We start from the raw sequence: 27,585 nt of genomic DNA on the forward strand, positions 1-27,585 counted from the left end.
AGTGCTAACAGCTTGGTACATTCCACGTGTAAAAATTCTGATCTGGAAAAATAATCGTCGTTGCTGTATGTATATATGGTATTTACAGTAAGCGTGGTATAGAGTACGCAAATATACAGCAGTACGTCAGTCGTTAGCTCACTGGGCACTTGCCCAAACAGCATTAAAAATGTTGACATTAAGTAATTAGGGGTTTAATAATATTTAATTAACTACTATTTAAACACCTCTGCTCAGATTGACCCGCATGTCTAGTTTAAAAGTTCTGCTGTAGATAATAGATTGGACATGTTCAGTGTATAGCGGTTTGTGAAAGGCAGTAGAGCGCACCTCAGACTTCTGACCATCCTTTGTTTCTAAAGAAGAAGAACAAACAAATGCACAATACTAAATATTGTCCTTTTTGTTTATTTTTCAGGTTAGCACTGTACGTATATGAATACCTGCTCCATGTAGGAGCACAGAAGTCAGCCCAGACGTTTTTATCAGAGGTATGTTTCCCCATCCTTTTTTTTTCCTCACACAACTTTCCAGTGTGTGCAAGTGAAATAAATATACATTGGTCTGGAGTAAACAGCAGTGACAACCTTGAATTTCTGTTTACATTGATCACCGTAGATTTCTGATTCTGCAGAAGCCACTTTGCCATGTCATTTAACAAGCCTTTGCATAACTGTTTTTGCTGTGATTTGTTATCCCCGTTCTGTGATTTGCTGCTGCGTTGGGGAAAGATTCATCTATTTTCTGTAATAGATGTGCATGTCAGAGAATGCACTGACAGTACTCTTTTTTTTGTGACCTTCTAACTTATTGTAGGTATCTCCAGTTGTGAATGATGTACCCTTCCAAAATACACAGCGATGATGTGTTTTACATCCTGCTGTCATACACTTTCAGTTTTCATTCTCCTAAGCACTGCTGCTCTCTCTGTGTATCCTTACCATGCTTCTAACCACTTCACTCCTTTTTGTCTGGCAAATCAATTCTGACTACAACCATTTAGCTCCTGTTTCTTAAACACTTCCAACTGCTAATGGAATTTTTACCTTTACACTATAGTTATTACTTTTCACAGTTTTTCAAAGGCTTTGTATACATCTTTTGAAGATTGAAGTAAATTATGTCTCCTTAGCATTTTATGTTTACTCTGGGATACAAAAATACCTGTAAGCCAAACATATTGAGGTCTCTTGGATTTATTATTGTTTTTAATCTTTTTGACAAGAACATTTAAGATAATAATAATAATTGAATAGTGAGTAGAAGTGAGGAAAACCTAGGCAAGATGTTGTACTAGGAAAATTTGCTGCTTCAACTGATACTCCTCGAAAAGCTAATAAAATTACTATACTGGTGATGACATTTTGGAGGTGGGAGAGGGGAGGATGAGAACCCAGAGCATTCTTTGTGGTGTTTATAGAAAATTCACATAGCAGAGATAAGGCAAAGGGGTAGAATTGTGGTAGTATCAGTTTATGTTTATCGTAAAGTATGTTTTTGACAATAGTTTTTTTCTCTTTGGTAAAGCAATGGAAAAATAAGAGAGAGAATAATGGAAATTATCATCTTGGCTTTCCCAAAACAGCTGTCATTTGTAAATAGTACAGTGCACAAGATTCATTTTGCTCATGCTGTTTTTATGATGTATTTGCAAAATGAGCATTTGGCAGAAGTTTTAACTGGTGTGACATTTGGATTTCTAGAAAACATCCAATACAGTGTCTTGAAACTTAGCTTTTAAAACAAATTCAGTCTTGTTTTACAGCGAAACTCTCAGGTCTGAATGAGTGTAGTACGAGAATATATAAAATCTTTCAAATTAAGAATAATACTAGCCAAAAGATGGTAAACATAGGGCAGGGACAAATAATAATGTAGAGAGTTGGTATGAGGTGTCTGTTAGGTTTCGCACAAAGCTGTCGAGTTTTTTTACCTCATTCATTAGCAGTGCAGAAGGGTAAGTACTATGTTGACAATACTTGTGAATGGTTGTATGTTGGAACCAGAGGCAGTTACCACTGATACGGAGAAACCTGGAAAAGATTATATTTGGGTGGACAGGTTCAGACTGAGAAAACTGTGCACTTGGAGAAAATAAACTAAAAATGCACTGGTTAAATGGCAAGTGGTAAAAGCAGCAGAAAAAAAAAAGGTAGGTGGTTGTGTAGTAGACAGGTCTTAGCATCGTAATCTCCATTCAGTCCTGGGCTGTAAACCACAAATAGCTCTACCCTGACTCTGTACCCCATGTGAGTCAGCTGTTTTTCTTAGAGAGTGAGTATTGGCGTGTAGAATGAAAACAAGAGAACGTCAGTTGAGAAAAGTGCAAAAAAAGCCTTCTAGTCTTCTAGCAAATTTACGATCTAATGAAAGTCACAACTTACCATGTGTTTTCGTCCTTGTCAGGCCCGTGGCTGTTGAGAAGCAACTGCCCTGTTGTGGCGAGCTTCTTGTGAGAGTCCTTCAGGTGTAGGAGACACCCAGGCGGCACAGGAAGGAATTCGTGTTGGTTTGGTGCCTCCTTAAAAAGCATGGCTGTCTGGGCTCAGTGCCTTCTCTGCTCTGTCAGTCTGCACCTACCAGAATAGTTTGGTTGGGTTTGGTTAAAGACGAAATAGTTCAGAGTGGCTCTAAAACTGAACCTTGGGGGGTAAAAGAAGTAAGCATACATAGATTGTCCGAGCTGTGTGGCAGTCAGTGGTATCTATATATGTGTAAATGACAAAGGTTAAGAGCTCTTCCTTAAACATCTACCAGGGAACGTGGCTAAGAGTAATAGAACAAAATTAAGAAAAGGAAAATGGTATCCACTCTGCTGATAGATAACTTACAGCTGGTTGTCCTAAGCATTTCTATATTTTTTTAATGCTTTGTGTCTAGTTTAATTTTCATAGAATTGATCCACAAGTGAAAGGGGTGGAGTCACCATCCCTAGAGGGATTTAAAAGCTGTGCAGGTGTGATGCTTAGGGACATAGTTTAGTGTTGGCCTTGGGAGTGCTGGGTTAACGGTTGGACTTGATGATCTTAAAGGTCCTTTCCAACCAAGATGATTCTATGGTTCTGTGAACCTGCCTTGTGAGGAAAGACTGAAGGAGTTTTGTCTTTTCTCCCTGGGGAGAAAAAGACTCGGGGGACCTCATCATAGTGTTCCAGTACTTAATGGTGGCTACAAAGAGGACAGAGGCTCTCATATCATAAGGACCCACATGGAGAAGACAAGGGACAATGGGTACAAGTTGCACAGGGAGGGGTTTCATCTTGATACAAGAAAGAAATAATTGTGAGAACAATAATTGACTAGAACAGCCACCTCAGGGGCATGGTAGAGTCCCCATGACTGGAGGTTTTCAAGACACAACTGGACAGGGTGCTAGGTAATCTCATCTAGTCTCTCTTTCCCACAAAGCACCGTACCAGATGATCTTTCAGGATCCCTTCCAAGCTGAGCTGTTCTGTGATTTTATGATTCCATGAGTCAGTGAGGTCTAGAAGTCCTCTGCTGATCTTTCAGTTAGAAGGTGAACTGTGCTTCATGGTCCTTGTTGACTACAGCCTTCAAAGCTTTGTTGCCTTCATCTTTAGAACACAGGACCTCAGGCTCATCTAGTGTTATTCCTAGATCTCTTGGTAGCAGAGACCTCTTCAGTTTGTTGGCTATAGCTCTTGTATCTTGGTCTGCAGGTTTACTTCCTTTCAGGAGACGTGGCATGAAGTACTAGGTTGAAGTAACTCAGCAGCTGTTTTATACCAATTCATCATACAATGGGCAAAATGGCAAGGGGCTAGCACAACTAGCTTTCGTCTAAACCATGTCATTGCTTATGGGGGTGGAATAGAGCTATTCAGATGGGGTACACACATTTTTGAAACAAGAGAAGCTGTTCTGCTCCAGAATCTTTCCTTTGGTGTCCCAGCTGCTGTGTTTCCACTGAAGAGCTGATCCTTATCCCACATATTTTCTATCCTTGAAGTTAGGTTCTAACCTTGGAGAAATAATTCCGTTAGCTTGGATGGACCAGGAAGATGGGCATTCCCAATTAATCAATCACCAGTTATGATCTTAATCGGTACAGTTGACAATTAGGGCATTTGTATAAAATTAACAATTCTATAAATCTCTCTAATTCTTTGTGATCAGACAGACTGACACCTGCTGTATGAGACAGAAGTATGTTTTTTTTTGAAAAACAAAGGAAAACACCTTCAAAGAAGCCCCAAACTTCCACATTCCCTTCAAGCTCCTTCTCTGAATAAATTTCTCAAGATGAAATGTGTCCTGTTAAAAAGGACCAGCGTAAGACCTGTGAATTGGGTAATTTTCTCATCAGGCCCTGCTTTGAAGAGCATGAATACTGCTTCAGCATAGTGAGGGCTTTCTACACAGACATAATTTTTACTCTTAACTGAATGATTTTTCAACATCAGGAACAATATTTTTCATTTGCTTATATGTTGCATCTCTTCATTATATTGCTTTTGAAACTTCTCAGAAGTACTGTGTATTCTGGTGATTAACACAAGTCCTTCCAAGCAGTTCCCAGTGCATGTGAGGAGCAATCATGCCTCAGAGGAGTGCATTTGAAGAGTGTGTAATACCTTCATAGTAGCTTTGGCTTTTATTTATATGTTTCATTTTTATTAATATTTTTATCTGCCAGTGCTTAAACAGGAGCTTTTTAAAAGGTGCTTTTTATTTACTAACTACTGGTAGGTGCTGGTGGTGGGGTTAAGTGTCTGCCAACTTCACCAACAGAGTTGGTAGTTCCTCAAGGTTACCTTTTGAAAATAATTTTTAAATAGCAAAATTATTTTTGAATAGTTTTTGAATAGTTGTATTCATATAATGCATCAAAATTACACTAGGTTACCTCGTATGAGTGCAAAGAACATTTTTAGGTTTATGAACTACATATTCTTCTGCAAGCTATTGGCAGAACTTGTATGTATTTAAATTCCTCAAGAATTGGATGTGGAAATGAAGTTGGGGTTGAGAATCAGAAGTTTTAGCCTCTTTTGGAAAATGCCAGCTCTACCAGTGCCTCTTGCAGTATGAACACTGTATCTACATTTTATAGTAAGCTTTTATGTACTTTTATATATATATATATCTTTAATTACCTTTCATATTAAGGCTGTTGAAGCATTTCATTAAAATAACAATCTTTTTATCTGCCATTACTTCTGTGTCTAGAGCAGAATATGGTTTGTGTTTAAACAATTTTTTTTTCTTAACAAAATTGGACAGGAAGTAATGCTACGTGTCGTTGTAACTGGAGGAATTTGGAGTGCATGCAACGCCTTAGTTCCCACCCAGTTCTAACATGAGACGTTCGTCTGTACAACGTTGTGTGGATTTCTGCAGGACCTAGGTTATTTGCAGTGGAGCTCCTTCAGCAGTCACACAGGCTTTATGGTAGTCCAGACTGTTTAATTTTGTAGTTAAGGAGAAACTAATGACTATGGCATTAATAAAATGGTCGTGTGATCATAGTTAGGATACAGCACTGAGAGACAGGACGCCGTCACCGTGTGTTATGTTGTCTTATGGGGTCACTGATGAACAGGAAGATTGTGAAGCCAAGGGTAAGAATTCTTAAACTGTATTTTGTTTGAAAAGAGTGTTAAACACACCAGGCTTCCTCGGTGGGAAAGAAGTCACAGCCAGGATAGCTGTTGAGGAGACAAACCAAGCCAAACTAGCTTTACATTTTCACTGAGCGGTGGGAGACTGGGTTATGACTGATGCTGCTCGTGTTTGCCACATTACCTCTAACAGTAAAGCACTCCTTGAGGATTATAAAACAGTGGCTCGCTTTGGATGGGGAGGGAAGACTGCCACCTGCTGAATCACTAACGTTAGTTCTGTGTCTTCTGTGTTTTCCTTAGTGCAAGTTGGAAAATCTTTTAGATAATTTTAAGGGTACTTTTTAACACTTTTTTTTTTTTTTTTGGTCTTGCATTTTTGACCTTAAAATAATGCACATCTCAGTGGTCGAGTGAGTCAAAATACGTCGTTAATAAAATTGTATTCAGAATCTAAAAATAATGTTCTAAAATATGCTTTCCTAGAAGAAGAAAAGCTTATTTTAAGTATAAGTTGTATTAATAAGTGTAATAAAATAAGTAATACAACCATCCAGGTTGATGATAATAAAGCCTTTCATAGCTACGAAGTATTTTCTTCTTTCTCTTTTTGCTAGCTGCATGAATTATGTAATGCTTTTCAGTCACAATGATCACAAAAATGTACACCTCTAGTTTTATTGATTTCTTTTAGATAAGATGGGAAAAAAACATCACACTGGGGGAGCCCCCAGGATTCTTGCATTCTTGGTGGTGGTAAGTATCAACTTTCTTCTCTGATTTTTAGAATATGTCGATTGCTAGTTCCAGCAACTGGAGGCAAGAAATTCATGTGAATGCTGTAAAAGGAATGTGAAGATGAGGATCAAGAACCATTTTCTTGTTAAGAAATGAAAGAACAGAAAATTAGATGTAGAAAAAGATACAGATACTATATACAGGAAAAGAAATATTGCATAGTGCATTGCTAAGAAAGCATCTTTGAAAGAAGGTGGCTTCATTTCTTTCTTCACCACCTTCCAGTAAATTGTGCATTTAGGAGATGATTCTACATATCCTAAATAATTGCATTTGAAAAAAACAGGATATACAAAGACTTTGCATACAGATGTGAGCTTCCTCAGTCTTCAGTCCACATTCTAGTCACGGGAATAGCATATGAAAGTAATTAGATGAACGCGAGCTACCAGCCTTTTTGAGAGGCAGCATGTGTTAGCATGGGCTTGGTGCTGCAGTGTCTGCATTTGTGCAGTTTCTCTCAGCTCAGAATATGGGTAGACACGAGGTTGACTTGTAATTTTTTATGCATGATACCCTTTGCTTTTACATAGTGGTGTGCAGAGACACATTTGTGTGTGTACAATTCCCAAGGAGAAAAGAGTGCTCATAGTCACTGCTATTTAGCCATGGTATTTAGTAGTTGTCACATATTTGAATATATCCAGTATGCTTGTGTTTGAAAGAATACAAAATACAGAGAATATGTCCAGTTGTCCGGAGTACAAGAATTTACAAGTTTTAAAGTGACCCCATTTGAACCCAAGTGATTTGTACAGCTGCATAGAAGGTAGCATATTCTTCAATGACCTTTCATTCACAGCTTTCAGCTAGGTGATGGAAGCCTGGCAAGGAGAACATGTTCCTTGTATGTCTGGTGTCTGCATTATCCTTAATTTTGATCGTCTGCAGCAGAGTGCTCAGATTTTCCACAATTCCTTATTATGGTGCTGGACGGAGTTACAGAGTGTTTCTTTATTGTTTTATTGTCTAAAACAATAAAGAAACACTATGAAACTCTAACAAATGTTATTCTTCTTGTATACTCATAATGTTATTGCAGAAACTTTGTGTTAAAACTGATCTGTGTATAACTCTATTTGAAGAGGGTTGTGAGGGGGAAGACTGGTGGGAGTATCATAATTTCCTTTCACTCTTTATAACCCAAGAACATACCTGTCTTTTTCCTACTCTTGTCCATATACCTGTTTCTCTGGGAACTTCTGTTTAAGGCACAGTACTGGACCTTGGAAGAACTCCCTGTTTTCTCTCCAGATTCTTGCCTTTTCATGTTATTACAAACCTGTCCCTTCCTGTGCTTTGTGGAAGTTAATTGCAGCAGTCGACAGAGGGATGAGGTTAAATGCAGAGTTTTAGTAATATGCTTTATACCCTTAAACCTTGTATATTAGACTAGCTTTTTGGTCTGTACTATGGTGGTGTTAAAGGAATATGGCACTGCTTGCCTCGGAGAATCAGATAGCAGGACTTGATTCCTCATAGATGTTTTACAAAGCTAAATTCTTCTACAGAGGTAAGAGTTTTCATCCCTTGGCGAGGAAGTGATATGTCTGTTTCTATATATGAACATGCGTGTGTGGTGTGCGTACACCATAAAATACATACGAGTATTACAATGATTTTCTCACCATCTCTGTAACTTCTTAACTTGCAGTGTATTTTGGGATCTCTACTGTGCAGCTCCAGAAAGACGAGAAACATGTGAACATTCAAGTGAAGCAAAAGCCTTTCATGACTATGTAAGTTTTGTGTGTCTTTACCATGCTCTTATTAATTGTATGAATAAACGTGATAAAGTATTTCTGCATTACAGTGACTCAAAAATGCAGGTGTCAGTCATATATAAGTAACTCTCAGTTTTCTGGGGATGCGTTAGAATTAGGACTTCCTAATTCTGTGATTAACCAGCATCATATGGAAAACTCCTGGAAGCCATCTCAGACATCAAAGTGCTGTCCCATATATTAATGCAGAATGAAGAATGTCCTTCTGTCCGTACCACACAGACACATCAGGCTGGTCACAAAGGCACAGAGCAAATGCAAGCACAGATATGTCCTGTCCAAATAGCCATACTCTTGTCAGTGCTAAAGAAAAGGCTGTTCAGTAGATGAGTTGATCACGTGGCTTCTATCAGGACTATACTGCCTTAAAAGTGTGATTGTTCTTCAGCTGTTTTTATATCCTAAAGTAGGTGTTTTTCATCAGCGTAATAAACACTTCAGTATCATAGAACAAGTTAAATGCAAAATCATCTGGTCTAAGAGAACAGGAGGAATAAGGGGCAAAAGTATTATGCCAATTTCGATGCCTTTGAGACTTAGTTCAAAACACAGCAGGGAGTTTGGTGGTGTTTTGCCTGCAAGACTGATAATAATTAAAAAGTACTTCTAGAAACTAGGGTCCAAAACATTGCAACTGTTACATTCCTGTTTCTACATTCTCATAATGTAAATGGAGCACTCCAGAAATATAGAGTTGCATTCCAGAGTTAGGGTGGAATTTGGGTTCCTTCTACTGTGTCAGCTTCTTTCCATCTGGTGATTTCATTTTTACTGACGAAATCATTAGAAGGCTGAACCTCTGGGTTTGTTGTTCCTTTGGGCTATTTGCATAGTCTAAGGACGGAGGATAGCTCTCTCATGATTCAACTCTGAAACCTCTTTCCTTGAGTGTTTTCCAAGTCTGTCTTAGAAATACTATTTACTACAGAAAAATATTTTTACAGATAAAATTAAAATTGGACTTCCATAGCCATTTGTCTTACAAACACAAATTTTGAAAGACAGAAATGAATCTGCTAAGTGGCCATTTTCCCTTTTCTGTTGTCATAATCTGATAAAGTCTCGACATCCTACAGTATGTGAGCTGATGGCGATCTTGCCTTGTTCATTGTTAACAATGACTTACGTTGTAAATGCACCATCAACACAATTAGAACTGTTCAGCATATTTTACTTACAGACCAATGCCACTTTATGTTCTTGGTGGTTAGATTATGAGGCTAACTGGTAAAGGAGCTTGGGCAATTTTGCACAGTCATGTCCGGGCTACATTGATTGCTACTCATAATTAATGAAAAAAAAGTGTCAGAGGAACAAAGTTATAAGGAAGTTTTCCACCCACAGAGATGTTAAGGTCAACCAACTTGGTAAAGCATATTCCTCAATGAAAAGTGAAGTAACTCTGGCAAGTACAATTGCTTCAAACTTTTTTACCTGTTCTATTTTAAATTTGTAGTTGTTGTGAAAATACAATATTTTGCTGTTGTTTTGAATCCTTGCTAATTAGAACAAGGTTTAATTCCCCACTGAAGGAGAAATAGTTTTACAGGAATAGTTTATGTCTGCAGAGAATGGCATTAAATTTGAATTAATTTTGAATTAATTTGTGAATTAAATTTGTGGAGATCAGAATCTACAGTACGACAGTTGACTTCAGTGGGGGACATTGTGCTCTCAGAATATGATGTGTATAACAAAAGCCAAAAATCTGAAACCTGTGAATGTTGTGAAATAATTTTGAAACGAAATGATCAGCGAGAAGAAATTTTCGATGAAAAAGTACTTGGAAATCTAAAAAGGAGTGGAGTCCACAATTCTTTAAACTCATGAGAGTTTCACTGATCAGTAAATTCACTATTGAATCTAAATTTTGAGGTATACTAAGAATTTGAGTAGGTGAATCAAAATAATGTCTAATAAAATAATGTTGTCATAGCACCACCCTTTTAGCATTTCTAAGTTGTACAGGTCTTAGAATATTCCATGGCCTTGTTACTGAGTTCTGTCTGCGTTATGATGTGTATTGTCATAATTAAAAAAACCTGAGAAAATACTAAAATGAGTTCTGTGTGTGATACAATTTTGTGATTGTCTGAATGTTTAAGTTACTGTGTAAAGTCATGTTTGATGAAGGAAAAATAAAATCATGGCATGATTCTATACGCACATCAGTCTGTGTTAAGACAGGATGAATGTTTATTTTAGAAATAAATTTTATTTTAGAAGGGTTTATTTTAGAAATTAATTCACCAGGTATTTCTAAAACCTATTCACTCTTAATCTTTTAAGGTTATGGATAAACTACCTTTTGCATTATTTTTGTCACAGTTGAGATAAACTCTTCTAATATCTAGCAAGACTCACGGTGTTCCTTAACATTATGTGCTTTTTGCTTAGTAGGACAGCCTGCATCACAATAAATGCATACTTTTGCAATTTTACATGTACTTAATATTTCATGAATGTATTGTATGTTCATATAAAAGCACATGACAAATAGTTATAAAATACAGCCAAGCATATTTCACAGCAGTGGAAGATGAACCAGTTATTAAGTGAAATGCTGACCCATGTAGTGTTTTGACATTTGACTCCAGAGGGGTCAAAATTCCATCGTCAATGAAGACCATCAGAAAGCCGCTTGCTGGATTCAGGCTTCCCTGTCAGGCTGAGGGGTCTGGTAAATCAAAACCCTGCTGTCACATTGCAGGTCAAGTAATGAGCATTTGTAGCTGTATGGTCATACCTGAACTGCAAGTACAAAAAGCACAGAAGGCTTGTTTATTAATTCATACTAGCAATTCAGAACTTTTTATTGGGTTCAGCTTGACCCAAGAATGATTTTTATTCCTGCTGAAGTTGCGAGTGGTCTGGTTACATCAGACATGTCGTGTTTAACACTACGTAGGCTGAAATAGCTGAACCAGTATCTTGTCTGTCTTTGCTTTTGTGAAGGGAGAAGGGTTTAAGAATGTTTGATGGAGGAGGGAAGCACTTGTGGATGATGTAATGATTTGTGAAATACTGCTGTCTCAGACACCATAGTTGTGAGTCAGTCTGGAAGACACACAGGTTGACTTATAAGATGAAGAGATACAGAAAGATTTGGGGTTTTAAGTTTACTTTAAGTTTCACAGTATCTTAACTGCAGCTGCAAATATAATACCATTTAATTCCCCCCCGCCCCTTCTCAGACAATGCTTTTTTGAGAGATTAGGTTTATTTCATTATTTACTCTGCCGTAAGATTTCAGAATGTGCTTTGCTTGTCGTTGAGTACGATTAAATATCTTCAGCTGGACTTTGTACACCTGCAGTATACTTGGGTGAGAAGACTGGCAGGATCCTTCTTGGACTCTGTAGTGCTTTCCTGGAAAAGAGCGCATGCAGAGTTTCCTCTAATGTCAACTCTGCCTAATCAAGGAAACTGAGTCTTAAGCTGTGTGTGCCTATCAGTCTGTGCTGCTGAGTCTGTTCTGGACTATTCGTGTAAAACAACAGTAAAACCAAATTATTCTAGTAACTTATTTAAATTTTCTGCTATATATGTGGGTACAGGTTTCTTTATACCATAGCGTCCCTGTTCTGCAGAGAAAGGGTTTAGAAGTACTATTTCATTGTGTTCGGATTGTACTAATACAACTTTTGATTTTTATCGAGCTAGTGAGAGGAGAAGAATCTTTCATGTCTGACAGCAGGAACATGAAGTGACTCTCAAGGTGGAGGCTGTAACTGCTTGCAGTACTGACAATGGTCATCTTACTAAAAATCCAATAAATAGAAAAGCAAAGGCCTAGCCTGGCTTTACAAAGAAGATTCTCTATGCTCAGTCCTGAGGTTAAGTATTTGCAGCTGCTCCATGTTATCTAAAAGGAATTCTACTGTTATTTTCTGTTGAGATTTGCAATTGGAAATGTTTTCTTCTGAGTAAACAAGGTTCTGAACTCATTAGGTACATTTATATAATATATTTTAGGCTTGAAAAGGCAGATGCGTGTCATGAAAGTGCCTGTGCTGGATCAGGGAGATAGGTTCTGGCCTTGAAGTTTTAACATAAATGATTTAGAATTAGAAGTTGTTTACATTTCGAGTAACTCAGGAAAGAAAACCGGTGATTGCTCACCTAGCCTGTTAATATTGCAGGCGTTATGGTAGGAGTAGCTTATTTGAAGCAGAAAAGCTCCCATGTTTCTTTCCAAGGTACCTGTTACTTTTCCTGGAGGAAAACCTATCCGTGCTTTGAAGTCTTGTGAAAAATCATTTACGTGGATGCTCTGAGACAAAATTTAGCCTTCACTGTGGAATGGATTTTTCTTTCTTCCCAGTGTCCTGAGGAGATCTCTTCAACTCTCTAGTTAAGATCTTGTTTCTCTGGGTTTTGAGCTGAGATCTTCTGTTGAGAGAAGCGGGTTCCAACATGCATCTTGTTCCTGCCTTTTTTCCATTTCTTTAGAAGCTGAAAATGTAGTTGGTCAAAAGGGGAAATAAATGTAAATCTTGGGATTCCTTGAAGAAGAATGGAGTATGAGCAGCACCCCTACCAGTGAACTTCTGACTGCCAGAAGTGGCCATTCTCCTCTTCCTCAGGCCTGGCCATTCATTCACATCTCTGGTCACTGGTTTGGTGGGATGGTACCTGAAAAGTTCTTTCTTACAAGGTGATTTCTTTACATAATTGTAAAGGTACAATTGTAAAGGTACACAGAGGTACTGTGCCTCTCTCACTCTCCTTGTTACTGGAAAATAGTAACCAAGAAAACTCTCTAACCCAAATGATAGTTTAGAAGCCGACATTGGTTTACTGCAGCGCTGGGTGCATGGGGGATCTCTCCTCCTAGCATGCACACCTAGGAACAAAAGCATACTCATTATATACAGTACAGGAAAATGAATATTCATATAATTCCAAGAAAAGCCCACCTATTCCAAGAAACTTATGCATATGCTAATACATTATGTAATTGTCTTTGCGCATGCGTACTAAATTGGGGAAGGGGCCTGGGGTGGTCCCTGGGGGTCTCTAGTGGTCACAATCCCACCATAATTGTGCTTCTGCGCAAGCGTGGTCGAGGCCTTCTTGTTGACAAGTGCAGGTGGCCTCAAGGAGAAGATGTTGTTCTGGTTCTCACTGGACTTCTCTCTCCTCCGGCGCCAGAGTTTGTGAATCAAGTTAATTTAGACATCACAAAGTTGTTTTTCGCAGTCCTGTTTGTCTTTGGCCCTTCTTTATAATTAGCAAGGAATTTAACAGAGACCTTGGATTTTCTAAGACTAAGCGCAAGCATGAATCGTTGACGACTATAACGCTGTTATCGGTCCCAGAAGCAGACTCTATCTACAAAACATGCAGTTTGCTTCAGAACATACTGTTATTCTTTGTTATTCTAGCTGAAAGGAAAGCTACTGACAGGAAAGTTGATTCTGTGTAAAGGTAACACAGAGCAGGCCTTTTAGAGCCTACTCTGAGGCCTACTCTTGCTAAACTGTTGCTAAACCATCCAGTATCACTTACGATGGAAGTTCTTCCATGTGGTGTTGGTGTCAAGAGGGATCTGTTCATTCTCACAAGTAGCTATAGTAAAATCTTGATTACTTTCCAGGTAAGATTTTATTAGTGCCTTCTCTACCACTCTTTGAAAGATCACTTTTGGTAGGAGTAAGGGTCTCTTGTTTGATTTAGGTCTCTCAAAAGAATGCCAGGTAATTTACAGAATAAGAAAGAAGACACATTCATTGCCCCAGATACTGTACAGATAATATCACATTTCAACATGACTTGTTAGCACATTTTAATAGTGAGCTGTATGACAGGGAGCTTAGCTTTACGTGAAGGATCATAGAGCGTATTAAAGACTATGCTATAATCGTTTCTGTCCAGATTATTCCATTTAAAGGTCATAGTGATATAAATCAATTTTTTCTAGAAGTTATTTGGCGTCGTATTTGGACATTTGAGATGGCTGATCAATCTCTTTGTGAGTCTTTCATGAGAAGAAGTTGGTTCTCTGCACTTATTGCTATGTTTTATGGGAAAAAAATAACACTTTCTTCTCTGGACCAGTCTTCTTTCAGCAGAACTGAGAGGCAGTTGCCTGCCCTAAATGCCCCAAATTCCTTAATTTAGCATTAGCAGTACTCATAATTTCAGGGAATATAAATATTTTTACATCTTTTTGGGCGGAAGATTACCATGAAAGGCATGTGAGAAGATGTTCTCTGAAGGCATCATTAAATGGATGTCGGAAGTGACCGTAAATCTCAAGCCATATGTTCCCATAGCACAGTGAAACTGTATTCTGGAGTAAGGACTGCTTTATTCTAGTTCCATTAAACTACCTTTTTGTACTTCTAAAACCCACACAGAACTGTCTTTTAGGTGCAGATTTTTGATGGTCTAAACGCATGGAAGCTTATTCTGTTTCAGGATAGTTTTTTAAATGTATGTTCTTATTGTGTTCCCCAGGTGGTCTGAGTTCATGCTTAACAGCAGTCACAATCTTTTCCAGGCAGTCTATCACAGGACCTCTTTCTCTGCTGTTTGTGTATCAGGGGTGGAAGAACTTTTTAGCTGTTGATTTTCTTGCCTTCCCTGGCTCTTGCTACTGTGATCTTCTGCAGGCGGCCTAGCTAGGGCAGCTTGTGCTTCTAGGTACTCCCAGGTTTCTTGCTGAAAATTGAATTCTTGATCTGATTTCCACCTGTCTATTTCCATGGAGAATGCATGTTCTGAATCCTTCTGCTTAAAACAAAAAAACAAAACAAAAGCTCCCCATCGTCCCCAAGTGTGGAAGATCAACAGATGACAAGTACTGGGGTGGGTGTGGAATCAGAGATAATGTACAAAATGCTGAATTCAGTGTCACTGATGAATGCCAAATTGTATGGCCATGTGATCATGAAATCTGTGGTCCATGAATGAGATCAACAGATTTCAGATCTCTGAGCAATTGGTAGCCTTCCTGCAAACTCAGGAGAATCTCTCTCCATTGCTTTCTTCTCTGGTTTTGAGGTTCTCTGTGGTCTGATGGGCTGTTGTTAAAAGCAGAGGTTCCCAGGTGCAATTCTCTGGGTAGGTGTGATTTCCTTTGACTGAGGAGTATGTGTGATACCCTGCATAGTTTGTGCTTGGCCTGCCTTGCTCAGTAGTGATCAAGGACTATAGTACCAAAAGCAATGCTTCTGGTCTGAGTTACCTATTAATTCCTCACATGAATTCTGCAAACTTGTGGAAGGCCCTTTACATGTTTACTGGTCATCACTGTATCTGTAATTTCACCTTCAGAGTATGTTCTTCAGACATGTGATTCTTCCTACTATGTAGATACTACCTGTGTCCACCTGGAGAACAGGCTATTTCTTAAAACTAGAAAAAACTTATTTGAAGTGGCGATAGCATTCTTTTTGTAAGTAATACTGAAATGAAAAGCATCTCCTTCCATACAGTCATTGTTAAAACAATATCCTTTGCTTTTTATGTAAATAGCATTCATTTTTAAGTATGAATGAGATGTCTTTCTTTACTGCTCTTTTCATTCAACAGAGATCATGTCTCACTTCCCGGTGTTCAGGTATATGTATAGTAAAATGTATTCTTAGATATGAAAGCTAGAAGCAGACTAAGGAGATCTGGCATTTGCTTTGAGATGCCATATCTGAACGCATTAAGTAAATCCATATGGTTAAATTAGAAAAATAAAATGAACGATTAATAAATCATATTTTGTGCAGAATACTCTTGTTAAATGTGTCTCACAAGGTGGTAAGTCCTTGGCTTTCTCGTATGTGCCACCAAAAAGCTGCCAATCTGAAAAACAGCGATATATGTTTAGAATTCTTACCTTTCTTCAGTTGTCAATTGTGTGGGAATGCTCACATAAAGGAGGTGAATGTCTTCATGGGAGGACGGTACTTACACAGGAAGGTTTGGAGAGGGCAGTGTGGTTGGTGTTCACAATCTGAGAGTCTCGTACAATGGTATTGGCAGAATTGTATACAGGCAAGCTTAACTTTTCCAGTCTCTTCAGCTCCTTAATTTTATTGCTTAGTAAATGTTCTTTAATGAAATTGTGTGGAAAGGGTTAATTAAAAGCATGCTCCAGCCCCCAGTCAAAGTAGGCTTCACTTTCTGCAAAACTGGATTGACTTGTATCAGGATCGGGTCCACATTTTTATAGGCATGTCTCAAAATGTTGCACTGTTATCTCCAAGACTATGAAACTGTTTTTGTTTGCCCTTCAGTAATTTTCAAAGTTGAGAAATTGTTACTTTTCTTGGATTGTAGAGACCCTTTTTGCAGGAAAATACGGATTTTTTTTTTGTTTGTTTCCTGTTAAGAAATCCCCCAAGAGAATCCTCGTCCTCACATTTCCGTGAAGAAGGAAGATGTGCTCATTCTGCTCCTACCATCCTCCGTCATCATTCCTTCCCATAAATTGTTGTATAATATACTGATTAGATTAGTAGATTAACTACTCTGTGTCACAAAAGTTAATTGTAAGCTCTGATACAGAAGTGTGTTGTTTCTTACAGTCCACATAATTTTTTCTTTTTATGGAGGTAATTTCACAGGTAAATTAGTGCTGTGCTTCTCTTTTAATGTGAGGACTAAGCCACTTGTTTCAGAGAGAAAAAGCAACATTTCCTCCCCAGAATTTCAACACTTCTCCTTTGAGTGGAGATTTAATTTTCTCGGAATTTAGAAGTAAAATGGTTAATTAGTTTGAGTTAAGTGGAAGCCTCTGACAGTAGAAGGAACCACCATCTCCCCTGAAGGCAGTGTAGTGCCTCTTTCATGGTTCCCAGAGGGAGGCAGTGGACATGATGAAAGAATGCCTCTTTTCTAAGAACCGTTTTACGCTTCATTTTCATTGAAAACAATAGGAGATAACAGCCTTTCTAATGAGGAGAAGCTTTCCAGAACGTTCTGTGCAAAAAATGGTGTTTATTCAGAATAGAGCACTAATAAGATTTGTATACCCTATGTGTAGAACCATGCCAAATTTATGAAATAGGACAAAACTTTATGTTCTTTTGCTTGGAGGAAAGGGGGAGTACGTGAGGATTCAACAAGTTAAGGGAGAAGTCAGTGGTTTAAGAGATAATGTGGAGTGCACAGGATGAGGTAGAGGTCAAAAGATTAAGGGGAGCGGCTGGAATGCTCAGACTGCGTTGCAGCCTTCCAGAGTAGTTTACTTTTTACAATATACAGGTAAAATCTGGTTGTAAGATTATTTTTTTTTATGTTGATAGACACACTGTTAAATTACGAGATGCTTTAGTCCATAATAGATGTCTCAATAGGTTCACTTCTCTGTGTTGTGAAGTTTAGGTCTTTCTTTATAATTAAAATAAAACCAAGGCACTTCTTCTCTAAAGTTATGACATATGTTTTTGCCTGGAAAAAGTCTCCACTGGAAATTTTTGACCAGTTTGATGGAAATCCCAGGATGCTGCAATTTTTTTTTCCTGCTTGGTTGTCCCAATGAGCAGTTGTTAACTTCAGCCATTTCTCAAAGTGATGTTGTTAAATGTTTCTTAGTGTAAAATTTCATGTAACAGTCCTGATGTATTTGGAAGAGAACTCTGCTGATTCAGATTTTAATTTTCTTTTTTTCATTTGCTATAATGGAATATTTATGGTACCAAAGTGAAAGTTGTATTACAGTTTAAGTTTTAAACTTTGTAATTTGGAGTGAACTCAAAATCAAGGTTTCAATGGACAGAGGATATTTTTTCTTTTACAAATGGAAGCACTCATGCATATACACATTTCCTGATGTGCGTTTTAATAATTTAATGTGTAGAAGTGTAAACCTTGTGCATTTTAGCTATTTGCTCAAAAATTGTAGAAACTTTGCTCCTTTTGATTTTATTTTGTTTTTAAGAATGAGAAGATACATCCTACCTGAAATTTAAGTAGCGTGCACTGAGAAATGCCCTATTTCTAAACTTTTGTTTTAGTAGTTGTGTTTAAAAACATTATATTTACCACTCTTGAACTACAGATCATTCTTATTCATTGCATAGTGTACGCAGTATGTTTTTACAGCACTCCAGAAAGTTATTAAAGGAGGTTAAGTTGTAGCTTGGTAACATTGGGAGTATTAAATTGACTAACAAACGCTCTGAATTTAGAGTTAAAGATCTTCTGACATGAATATTTAACACTGATTGTGCGTAATGCTTTACATCAATAAAGTACTGAACAAACATTTGATCAATAGAGAGCAAATGTTGGATTAAATCCTTGCAACAACCCACTTCCTCTTCCTCCCCCTTGATATTCTTTCTTCTGATGCTTTATTTTCCATATCAAGATTCCATCTGATGTTTATAATGCTAAATGATTTAGCTAGCCTTCTATTAAATGTTTGCATTTAGCAGTTCCAATTTAGCTAGTGAGATTTCTCCCTGAGCTAATTACGAGAGGGTGTTTTGAGAACTCTGCAAAGGTGTGTGCCTCCATGAGTGCCTCTGTGTGTAGCGGTACGTTTGTCTCCACCAGAATTTAATGAAATATAACAAGGGCGAGTGTGGAGTCCTGCATCTGGGCAAGAACGACCCCATGTACCAGTACAAGTTGGGGACAGACCTGTTGGAGAGCAGCGTAGGGGAAAGGGACCTGGGGGTCCTAGTGGACAACAGGATGGCCATGAGCCAGCAGTGTGCCCTTGTGGCCAAGAAGGCCAATGGCATCCTGGGGTGTATTAGAAGGGGTGTGGTTAGCAGGTCGAGAGAGGTTCTCCTCCCCCTCTACTCTGCCCTGGTGAGGCCGCATCTGGAGTATTGTGTCCAGTTCTGGGCCCCTCAGTTCAAGAAGGACAGGGAACTGCTAGAGAGAGTCCAGCGCAGAGCCACGAAGATGATGAAGGGAGTGGAACATCTCCCTTCTGAGGAGAGGCTGAGGGAGCTGGGTCTCTTTAGCTTAGAGAAGAGGAGACTGAGGGGTGACCTCATGAATGTTTATAAATATGTAAAGAGCAAGTGTCATGAGGATGGAGCCAGGCTCTTCTCAGTGACATCCCTTGACAGGACAAGGGGCAATGGGTGCAAGCTGGAACACAGGAGGTTCCACTTAAATATGAGGAAAAACTTCTTTACGGTGAGGGTGACCGAACACTGGCACAGGCTGCCCAGAGAGGTTGTGGAGTCTCCTTCTCTGGAGACATTCAAAACCCGCCTGGACGCGTTCCTGTGTGATATGATCTAGGCAATCCTGCTCCGGCAGGGGGATTGGACTAGATGATCTTTTGAGGTCCCTTCCAATCCCCAACATTCTGTGATTCTGTGATTCTGTGAATACAGTGCAAGACAGTCCTGCATTGATGTGAAGCATTTTTCTTTTTCAGATACCAGTATTTGGCTAGATTTGAGGCACTTTGCCTGAATGTATTCTTCTTTAGCCTCATAAAAAGTAAAAGTGAAAGTGAGAGTCTTATTTCTGCACAATATGCCGAGCACAGTTTTTATACTAAGCTCGACTGCTCTGCTAATACGTCTAAGTGACTCATTTCAGACTTGCTTAGCACATGCCTGGAAAAACCAAAGACTTGTAACTTCCATCTGCTCCCTCATATGATGAAAGATGAATCCTGAAGATCACAAATTGCAGGAGACATGCAGCTCTTAATAAGAACAGCTGAACAACAAATGCCTTATGAGAGGTGCTGAAAAATGAAGTAATGAGGAGGAAAGGCAGGCAGGCCTCTTGGGGGGACATGGATATCCATGGCTGACTAGAACTGTCACATCCAAACGTTACACTAAATATGAAATGCACATTATATAGCACGAGTCACAGTGAACAGATAATAGTCTTCTTGAATTTTCTACCAAATTAATGTCTTAGTATTACAACCAATTGTGCTAACATGGATTCTTGAGCTTGCACAGAATGTTTTACTTGAGAAGAAATGTTGTGCAGCTCTCCATGTTAGAATATCTTTTTTTGCAAATGAGGTTTTGAAATCTTGTTTCTTCATTTGAAGTCTTTGCATTCTAAACATGTTAACTTAGCTGCTGAAAATGTGTAAGCCTTCAATGTATACAAATAGAGCATTTCATTCCCATGTATAGTATTGCAGAAAACAAAATACATGCATACATGTGTACCTAGAGAAAAATGGAGATTGTGGCGTAACCAAGGAGAATCAAAATTAAGCTTGACTTAAGGCAGAAGTCTGCTTTGCACTTTGTCATTGTAGGCTGTTTCATCGTGACCCCTCCTTAACTTAAGTGGACATCTCCATAGTGCTGTCACAGTAACATCCACAAACTAGATTTATGCCAGTTAGCAAGGATGCCTATAACAAAACTAAAATGTGGCAGTCTGCAACCCATCAGAGGCTAATTTACCCTGCCAAGAAAGTATTACTCTGCGTTATTCACACTAGAAGAAGTGCATGACCTGTCTACTTTACTCTGATGTAGGAAGAGGAAGACAAAGCTCGTTATAAGGTATATGATAAATATTATGTTCTGGGCCATAGAGAATCTGGAAAACATTTTCCAGTTCTACTTTCAGATCTGATTTCCATAAATGTATTGCAAAACTGAAATTTTAGCCTATGAAATGTACAAAGTTCTTAACTATAAAATAGTTAAGGGAATATAATCCATAAGGTGAGTTTTAATATAATTTCTGATTTAAGAGAGAGGCAGAAAAGTGTAGAGATACTGTATATGCATGTAGTGGAGTATGATGTTACACTTCATAAATAATTTTACATGTGTGAGGTTTGCAGTGAGGTTTGTAAGGACAGACACTTGAATCCCTGTGGAGCATGACCTCATTGACTTTATCACAGATCTGCCTGTACAGATCCAGTGGCAGGATCAGGGACTTTGGCCCTAATCTGGCAAACAATTTCATGGTCAAGTAGCATTGTATGTGTGAATACTCTCATTAAACTCACATATATGTTTGCAGTATCAGGATCATAGGAAATTAACATACGAACACAGTCGTTCATTCTTTTTTACTGTCCAATTTTAGAGTTATTTCTCTATATAGAAACTAGCTATTAATTTATTTAGTCTTCTTTTTCTGAATATTTGTGTGCAAAGAGACCCTTTTCAGTTTACCTCTGTTGTGAAAAAAATCTCAAAATTTCTGTTTATAAGGACAAAACTGGGTTCCTTGGACAGCTCTTATACATCACTACAGAAAGCTTTTTACTCCATCCTAACAGTAATTTATAATATTTTGTTTATTTTCCCATTATTTTCATTGTTTTACGTTATTCTATGTACAGCAACGTGGTGTTTTCTCATTCCCATTGCCAGTTGCTTTATTTTTCTTGCTTCAACTACTTTCCTGTCGTTGTTACATGGTGGACGTGTGGTGGATTGGGAACTGATGGATCACAAGAGTACTGCTCCTACCACTCCTGAGCCAGATCCAGCTGCTGTCTTGGCTTTCACTCATTTAGAACAGTTTACTTTGTGCTAGTTGGATAGTTTAATTTAACATTTCCAGTAACTGCCCTCCTCCCTTGAAAGATAAACAAAATTAAAAATAAACAGCCTCCTACCAACTGTTCTTTTTCTCACTGTGTGATGGCCATCCCTCGAGGGTTTGTGGAATCTTCTGTCCTCCTTGACGCTGGAGAGAAAGAAGGCTTCCTCTCATTTGTCTGTGGGGAAGCCTTTTCCTCTAACATTAAGAAGGAAGTTACGGATCCATCAGCATGTCAGGTTTCTGTATTCCCTTTGTTGGTTGGCTTTCTTGATGATGCTTGGCTGTGGTGGTCTCTTGGAGCTTGGCTACTTCCAGTAGCTAGCTGAATACTGTTAATTCTTGGATAGTTAATACAGTGCATTCTCTGTACCCCCATGAATACTCAGTCTGGGCTTTGAGGTTTAATCTCATGCCTTTTCAACAGTGAGACAACAGCACAGGGAAATTGCCATTTCCTTTTCCTCTTAATAGGGCAAAAAAGAGCTCCTTTACATCCCTGCTGTCTTTCCTGATAATGTGCAGAATCTTCCTGGAAGAAAATTAGTATTGTTAATTCTTTTTGCAGCATCACAGTATGTGGAGGGTTTTGTTGAAGCTTCTGTTCCCTAAATCACATTTCTTACATTCTACAAGGAACTAAGCTTTATTTTTAAAAAATACCTTTTTTAGCCTGCTTGATTGCTTAGAAAACATGACCTGAGTGAATGATGGAAAATTATTAGGTACTAAAAAAAAAAGAAATTTCCCCTGTAAAGTTGACTTCACTTATATTCAGTTTCCTGAAATCGAAATTATCACAAGAAAAAGGTGTTGAAGGTGTATCCAAGGCCGTGGTTTCAAAAACGGGCTTTAATAGGTTTTTAATGTTCTACCCTGTTACTAGATGTCATCTCATCCCATAGTGGTAGTTCTAGAATCTTTATAATTAATAAATGTGCTTTTTTTTAATTACCACTGAAACAGAAAAACAAGTGTAACTTTCAGTTTTCTTACAGTATGTGTAATAATTTTATGAAGTGGAATCTGTAGTTTAAGATTCTTTTAAAAAGCCTATTTTTAGTTACTTAAAATTCTCTTAAATTTCAGCAGTTCCAGACAAATTGTCTGTCCAAGGTGTCTGCTTCAAGCTGAGCTCTTTTTTTTTTTTTACCAGTACCCTTCAGCAGTAATGGTTCTCTGAGGGTTTATGGAGATATCTTTAGATGGATGGGTGGATAGAATGAAAGAGAAAATGATTGAGCACCACTGTTACATTTGGTGGAACCATTGTGTTTTGTTAAGGGAGAAAGGAAGGGATGATCAAGGTCACCCACCTTGGCCAAAGTAATCTTTGATTATGTGACGCTTTAGCATATTGGAAGCATTATTAGAGACTGGCATCACTGTTTTGTAAATGACCTAAATAGTGTATTTGTAAATATCGTCCTTGCATGCAGTATGCTTCACCATTACCACCCTCTTGTGCTACATGATTGAGTTGAGGGAATGTGCAGCCCAGTCCGTCTGTGGAGCAAGGGTCACGTGGAAGAAAACCCTACATGGAGTTACTGAGTAATTCACTATGCTTACAGGCAATTTTTTAAGGAAGAGCAGGGATTTGATATCCCCAACAGTCGTTTGAGGAGAGTGGTGGTCACCACTGCCCTTCCCATGAAGCTTGAGTTCAAGTGTTTGTCTAGTGGAGTTCTGCTGGGAATGCCTGGTTTCTGGAGCTGTACCGAGAGAAACTGCAGTCCGAGCACTGAACTGCAGAGCCGCTAAAAACCGTCGCTTTTGGGAAGAAAAAGGAAAGTTAAACGACTACAAACTTGGGTTTAGAAAAAGAGGCTGTGATAGCAATTAGACATCTCTCAAGCTACATGGTGGCAGAACTTGGTTTTTCTAGAAGGTATTTTTTTGTTAAATACCTGTGTTTAGCTATGTTGTATTTAAATCCCGTGGTAGGCACACAAATTATTTTGAATGGAACCTTCACGTCCTCCGAAAGACCCTCTTCTACTTTACCACAGTGTTAAAAGTGTTTGTCAATGACAATTTGGGTTAGTCCGTGATTCTGTGGATTAGGCAATGCGAACAAGCAGTGTATTTACTGTTGAGTGGCCTATGGCTTAAAAACTTCAAAATAAATGGAAGAGAATAAATGATCACCTTGATATGTTTATTTTGCGCTTTCTTCTTAATTTGTCAACTACCCAAAATGCAAAATAAATCAATCTTAAAAAACAAATAAAAAGATAGTTGAATGATATTATGCGCGTTGCAATGCATTTCAGCTACCCCATCTGTTCTGTTCTTGTGAGGCGGAGGGGAATGATGTTAATGAGGTTCCTGTCTCCTGTTCTCGGGGAGTGGGATTTTGTGTAACTCAGGCCCCCACTGGTTCAAAAACAGTGCTGGCAGAAAGAGCAGAGGATGTTTCGTTAATAGCGTTAACTGGAAATGGCCCAGTTAACGTTATTAACGTTATTACCATTGAGCCTAGGTTTGAATGATTGTTAAAACCTCTGGTTTTGTTATGTGCCTTAAAAACATGTTTAAAGAGAGCAGGAGCTGAAAGACCTAGTAATTTGGGCTCTGCTGATTTTGACACTATGAATTAAATCTCAGCTATGCATGCCTAAAGATTGGCTACAAGTTTTTACTAGTATAGGTAGGGTTTTTTTCTTTTTTTCCTTCTTCCCTTCACAATTTCTTGAATATGCAGAAGCTTTTATTGAAGTGAGATGAACTCCAGAGGTGCTCCAGCTGTTGTAAATGAGGCTGCCTATTTCACAGAATCACAGAATCAATCAGGTTGGAAGAGCCCTCTGGGATCATCGAGTCCAACCGTTGCCCTGACACCACCATGTCAACTAGACCATGGCACTAAGTGCCACGTCCAGTCTTTTCTTAAACACCTCCAGAGATGGTGACTCCACCACCTCCCTGGACAGCCCCTTCCAATGTCTAATAACCTTTTCTGAGAAGAAATGCTTCCTAAAATTTAAGAGGCTGAGTGCATATATAGGCATTAGGATACTTATCCTTAAAAATCTCGGGGTTTATTGTCTCAAGCTGTGGCTCAGTTCGTACATGTGTCTGCAGTAATATCTTTGTTCTTAACAAATAGGCAATTTTTTGATAGCAGGGGTAGTACTGGGTGAACCAAAAGGACGCCGTAAACTGGTCGTGTAAAAGTCATGGTATATCCTGGCTCTGTCAGGAACTTCTAGTTTAAAAAAAAATTATAGTAAAACTTTGTAATTTGAATACCTGTTCTAACCTCTTTTTAGATTACTAACAGTTTTCAGAATTTCGGGGTGAGATCAAAGCAAATTTTTCAAGAAATAGATTGTAAAGCGTTTACATATTGCATTTCCTATTTATTAGTGACTAGGAGCCATGTCAGAAAATATGTTCCGACTTTATTAAATGGGGCCTGGCAAACGTTGCAGTTGTTGAGATACTGCCTTGATAATAGCAGAAACAGAATTATTGTTTCTGCTTGTGTTGTTAAGCAATTATAAACAACCATTACCTAAATGTGTATATTGCATCTTCTCCTGAAAGAAGAATTCTGTCTGTGAAAATTGCCTTTTTAATAGTAATTTCTATGTTATGTTTTTGCTGAACAAGCAAATCATGGAGCTAGTGAAGCTGCAGAACTGTAAAATGCATCTGTTTTTGTGTTGTGGATAACGGCTCGTACTTGAACTTTTTAAAACATGTGCAGTTGCACAGCATGGTGCAGTTCTCCAGGACGGGTCTTTGTTTTATTTCCTACAACACTGAATCTGTCCATCCTTAAACTTTCTTTTGGATGAGTTCAAACTCTTCCTTTGGCCAAAAGATTGTTAACTATGACTGTCTACTCTTTCATATGTGTGAGGCCTTATAGGCCAGGTGCCTTTTGCTCTTATGTTAAAAATCTCTATTTTCACTGTCAAACACACAGGTTTTTTTCTGGTTTGTCTGTTCAGGGGTGGACGCTTGATGTTTCGACTCTGTGTAGGTTCCAGAAAGCAAGCTCTTTTGGCTTGGCCAGGAATATCTAGACAAAAAAAATCAGCTTGCATGCTCCTGGCTCAGTATCTTCCTTCCTGGAGCTTCCCAGATGCTGAGGATGCTTTGCCTTCCTAGGATTCCTCCACCCATCCAAAGGGTGTGCTCTCTTCCTAATGTATAACTAGTTTTCTTCTTCAGCTGTTCCCATGCTCACACTGCGTGGTCTGCTGTGAGAGCATACCTCTGGTTCACAGAATCACAGAATCAATCAGGTTGGAAGAGCCCTCTGGGATCATTGAGTCCAACCATTGCCCTGACACCACCATGTCAACTAGACCATGGCACTAAGTGCCATGTCCAGGCTTTTCTTAAACCCCTCCAGAGATGGTGACTCCACCACCTCCCTGGGCAGCCCCTTCCAATGGCTAATGACCCTTTCTGAGAAGAAATGCTTCCTAATGTCCAACCCGAACCTCCCCTGGTGAAGCTTGAGGGTTCTCCTGTGTCACATTTATTGCATCTCTGGGTCTCCCTGTGTTTCATCGTCAGATTTCTAATCCTAATTTTATTGTCTGCTCAGTCTTTTGAGGCCCCGGTGGTGACGTTTGAATCCTTTGGTTGTCTTCAGCAGAAATTCAGGTGCCCCAAAGAAACAAAACTGTTGAGTGTTGTTTCCCAAAGCGTGCCTTCCATGGAAGGTACAAAGGCTTAGCAAACCTTGTGCTGGTGCTGGTTCAGAAGATACGTTACATATGGTTAGCTGTCCTGCACTATTTGGTATTCTAGACTACTTGTAAATTTAATGTAATTAACAGAACTGGTCATTAAACCGTGGTGAAGATGAGTGAGGTACAAAGGAAAGATAGTTGCAGGACAGTGTTTTAAAAGCACCATTTGTGATTTGTCTTGCTTTCAAGTCATCAGCATGTAGTAAATAAAAGTGATTGACTTGAAAATCTGCCAAACATATTTATTTCTAGAGAAGAAAAAATACCAGAGTTTCTCAAAAGATGTTTTCCTGTCACAGCAGATGTATCCTAAAGCCTCCTCAAGTTTTCCTCATAATTCTATCTGAAATTTTAGTGCTTCTTGCATATGAAAGGGCTCCTTGATATGGAGGGAGAGGGAGTTTTGAACCTAAAGCTTTCGATAGCCGTGTGGCTCATGAACTCTAGAAGACATTTGGCTGCTCTGAATAAAGGCATTTCCATACTAGATAACTGGTATTGCACAAATTGCCGGAGTAAAATGGAGTAACATAACTGTTGAATGTCTAAACTTGATGTTCTGATTTTTAAGTCTTCTATGTGTTTACAGTATTTTAGAGCAACTTTGCCAGAATCTTGCCATGAATATCTTCCAAGTGTGCATGTGGAGCTGACTCATGTAGACCAGCTCCGTGCTCCAAAGGGGCTGTGAAGGTCTCATGAGGCACCAGCACGGAGCCCTCTGGAGCATCACCAGTGAGGGGGTTAGCTGATTCGGCATCAGAAGATCTGGACACAGAAAAGGAGGGGCCTCTGAGGGGATTGTCATTATTTATCGTGGGTTAGTTTTCTCTCTTTATCTCTTTCTGCATGCAGCTTTTTAAAATGCTCGTGAGATCGCTCCAATAAAAAGGCTCTCTAGGAGGAGACTTCTGCAATTTAGCATTTAAACATTTATGAAACAAAATTATTTCTTTATTACCTATAAATGTAGACCTGGAGATGTTTCGTTATCTACCTCTCCCTCTCCTTCTTCTCCCTCTACCTCTCTCTTTCCTTCTGTGAATTATTGAGCACATGGCCCCATTATTTAACCCCCGAACTTCCCCCTGACGGGGCAATTCTTTGGCTGCTGGACTTGCGTACTGCAGCCCACTGTAGTTCCTAGTCTGCCCTTGACAAGTACTGTCATGTTGACATCTTGCCTGTTTTGGGGAAATCAGTCAAATGCTTGTCCCTAGAGCTGTCATTTTTGTGTTCGTTCGTGGA

At 38.8% G+C, this 27,585-nt stretch overlaps 1 protein-coding gene across 2 annotated transcripts in view; it reads left to right on the forward strand.

Moving 5' to 3' along the window:
• SSBP2 (single stranded DNA binding protein 2) overlaps positions 1-27,585 on the forward strand; it is a 194,300-nt gene that overhangs the window by 42,517 nt on the left and 124,198 nt on the right. For both annotated transcript variants that reach the window (XM_068423879.1, XM_068423880.1), the window contains exons 2-4: positions 419-491; positions 6,280-6,341; positions 8,038-8,122. In XM_068423879.1, coding sequence (XP_068279980.1) covers positions 419-491; positions 6,280-6,341; positions 8,038-8,122 — 220 coding nt within the window. The remainder of the gene's footprint in view (positions 1-418; positions 492-6,279; positions 6,342-8,037; positions 8,123-27,585) is intronic.

The sequence above is a fragment of the Nyctibius grandis genome, chromosome Z (genome assembly GCF_013368605.1).
Source record: "Nyctibius grandis isolate bNycGra1 chromosome Z, bNycGra1.pri, whole genome shotgun sequence".
NCBI classification, from domain to species: domain Eukaryota; kingdom Metazoa; phylum Chordata; class Aves; order Nyctibiiformes; family Nyctibiidae; genus Nyctibius; species Nyctibius grandis.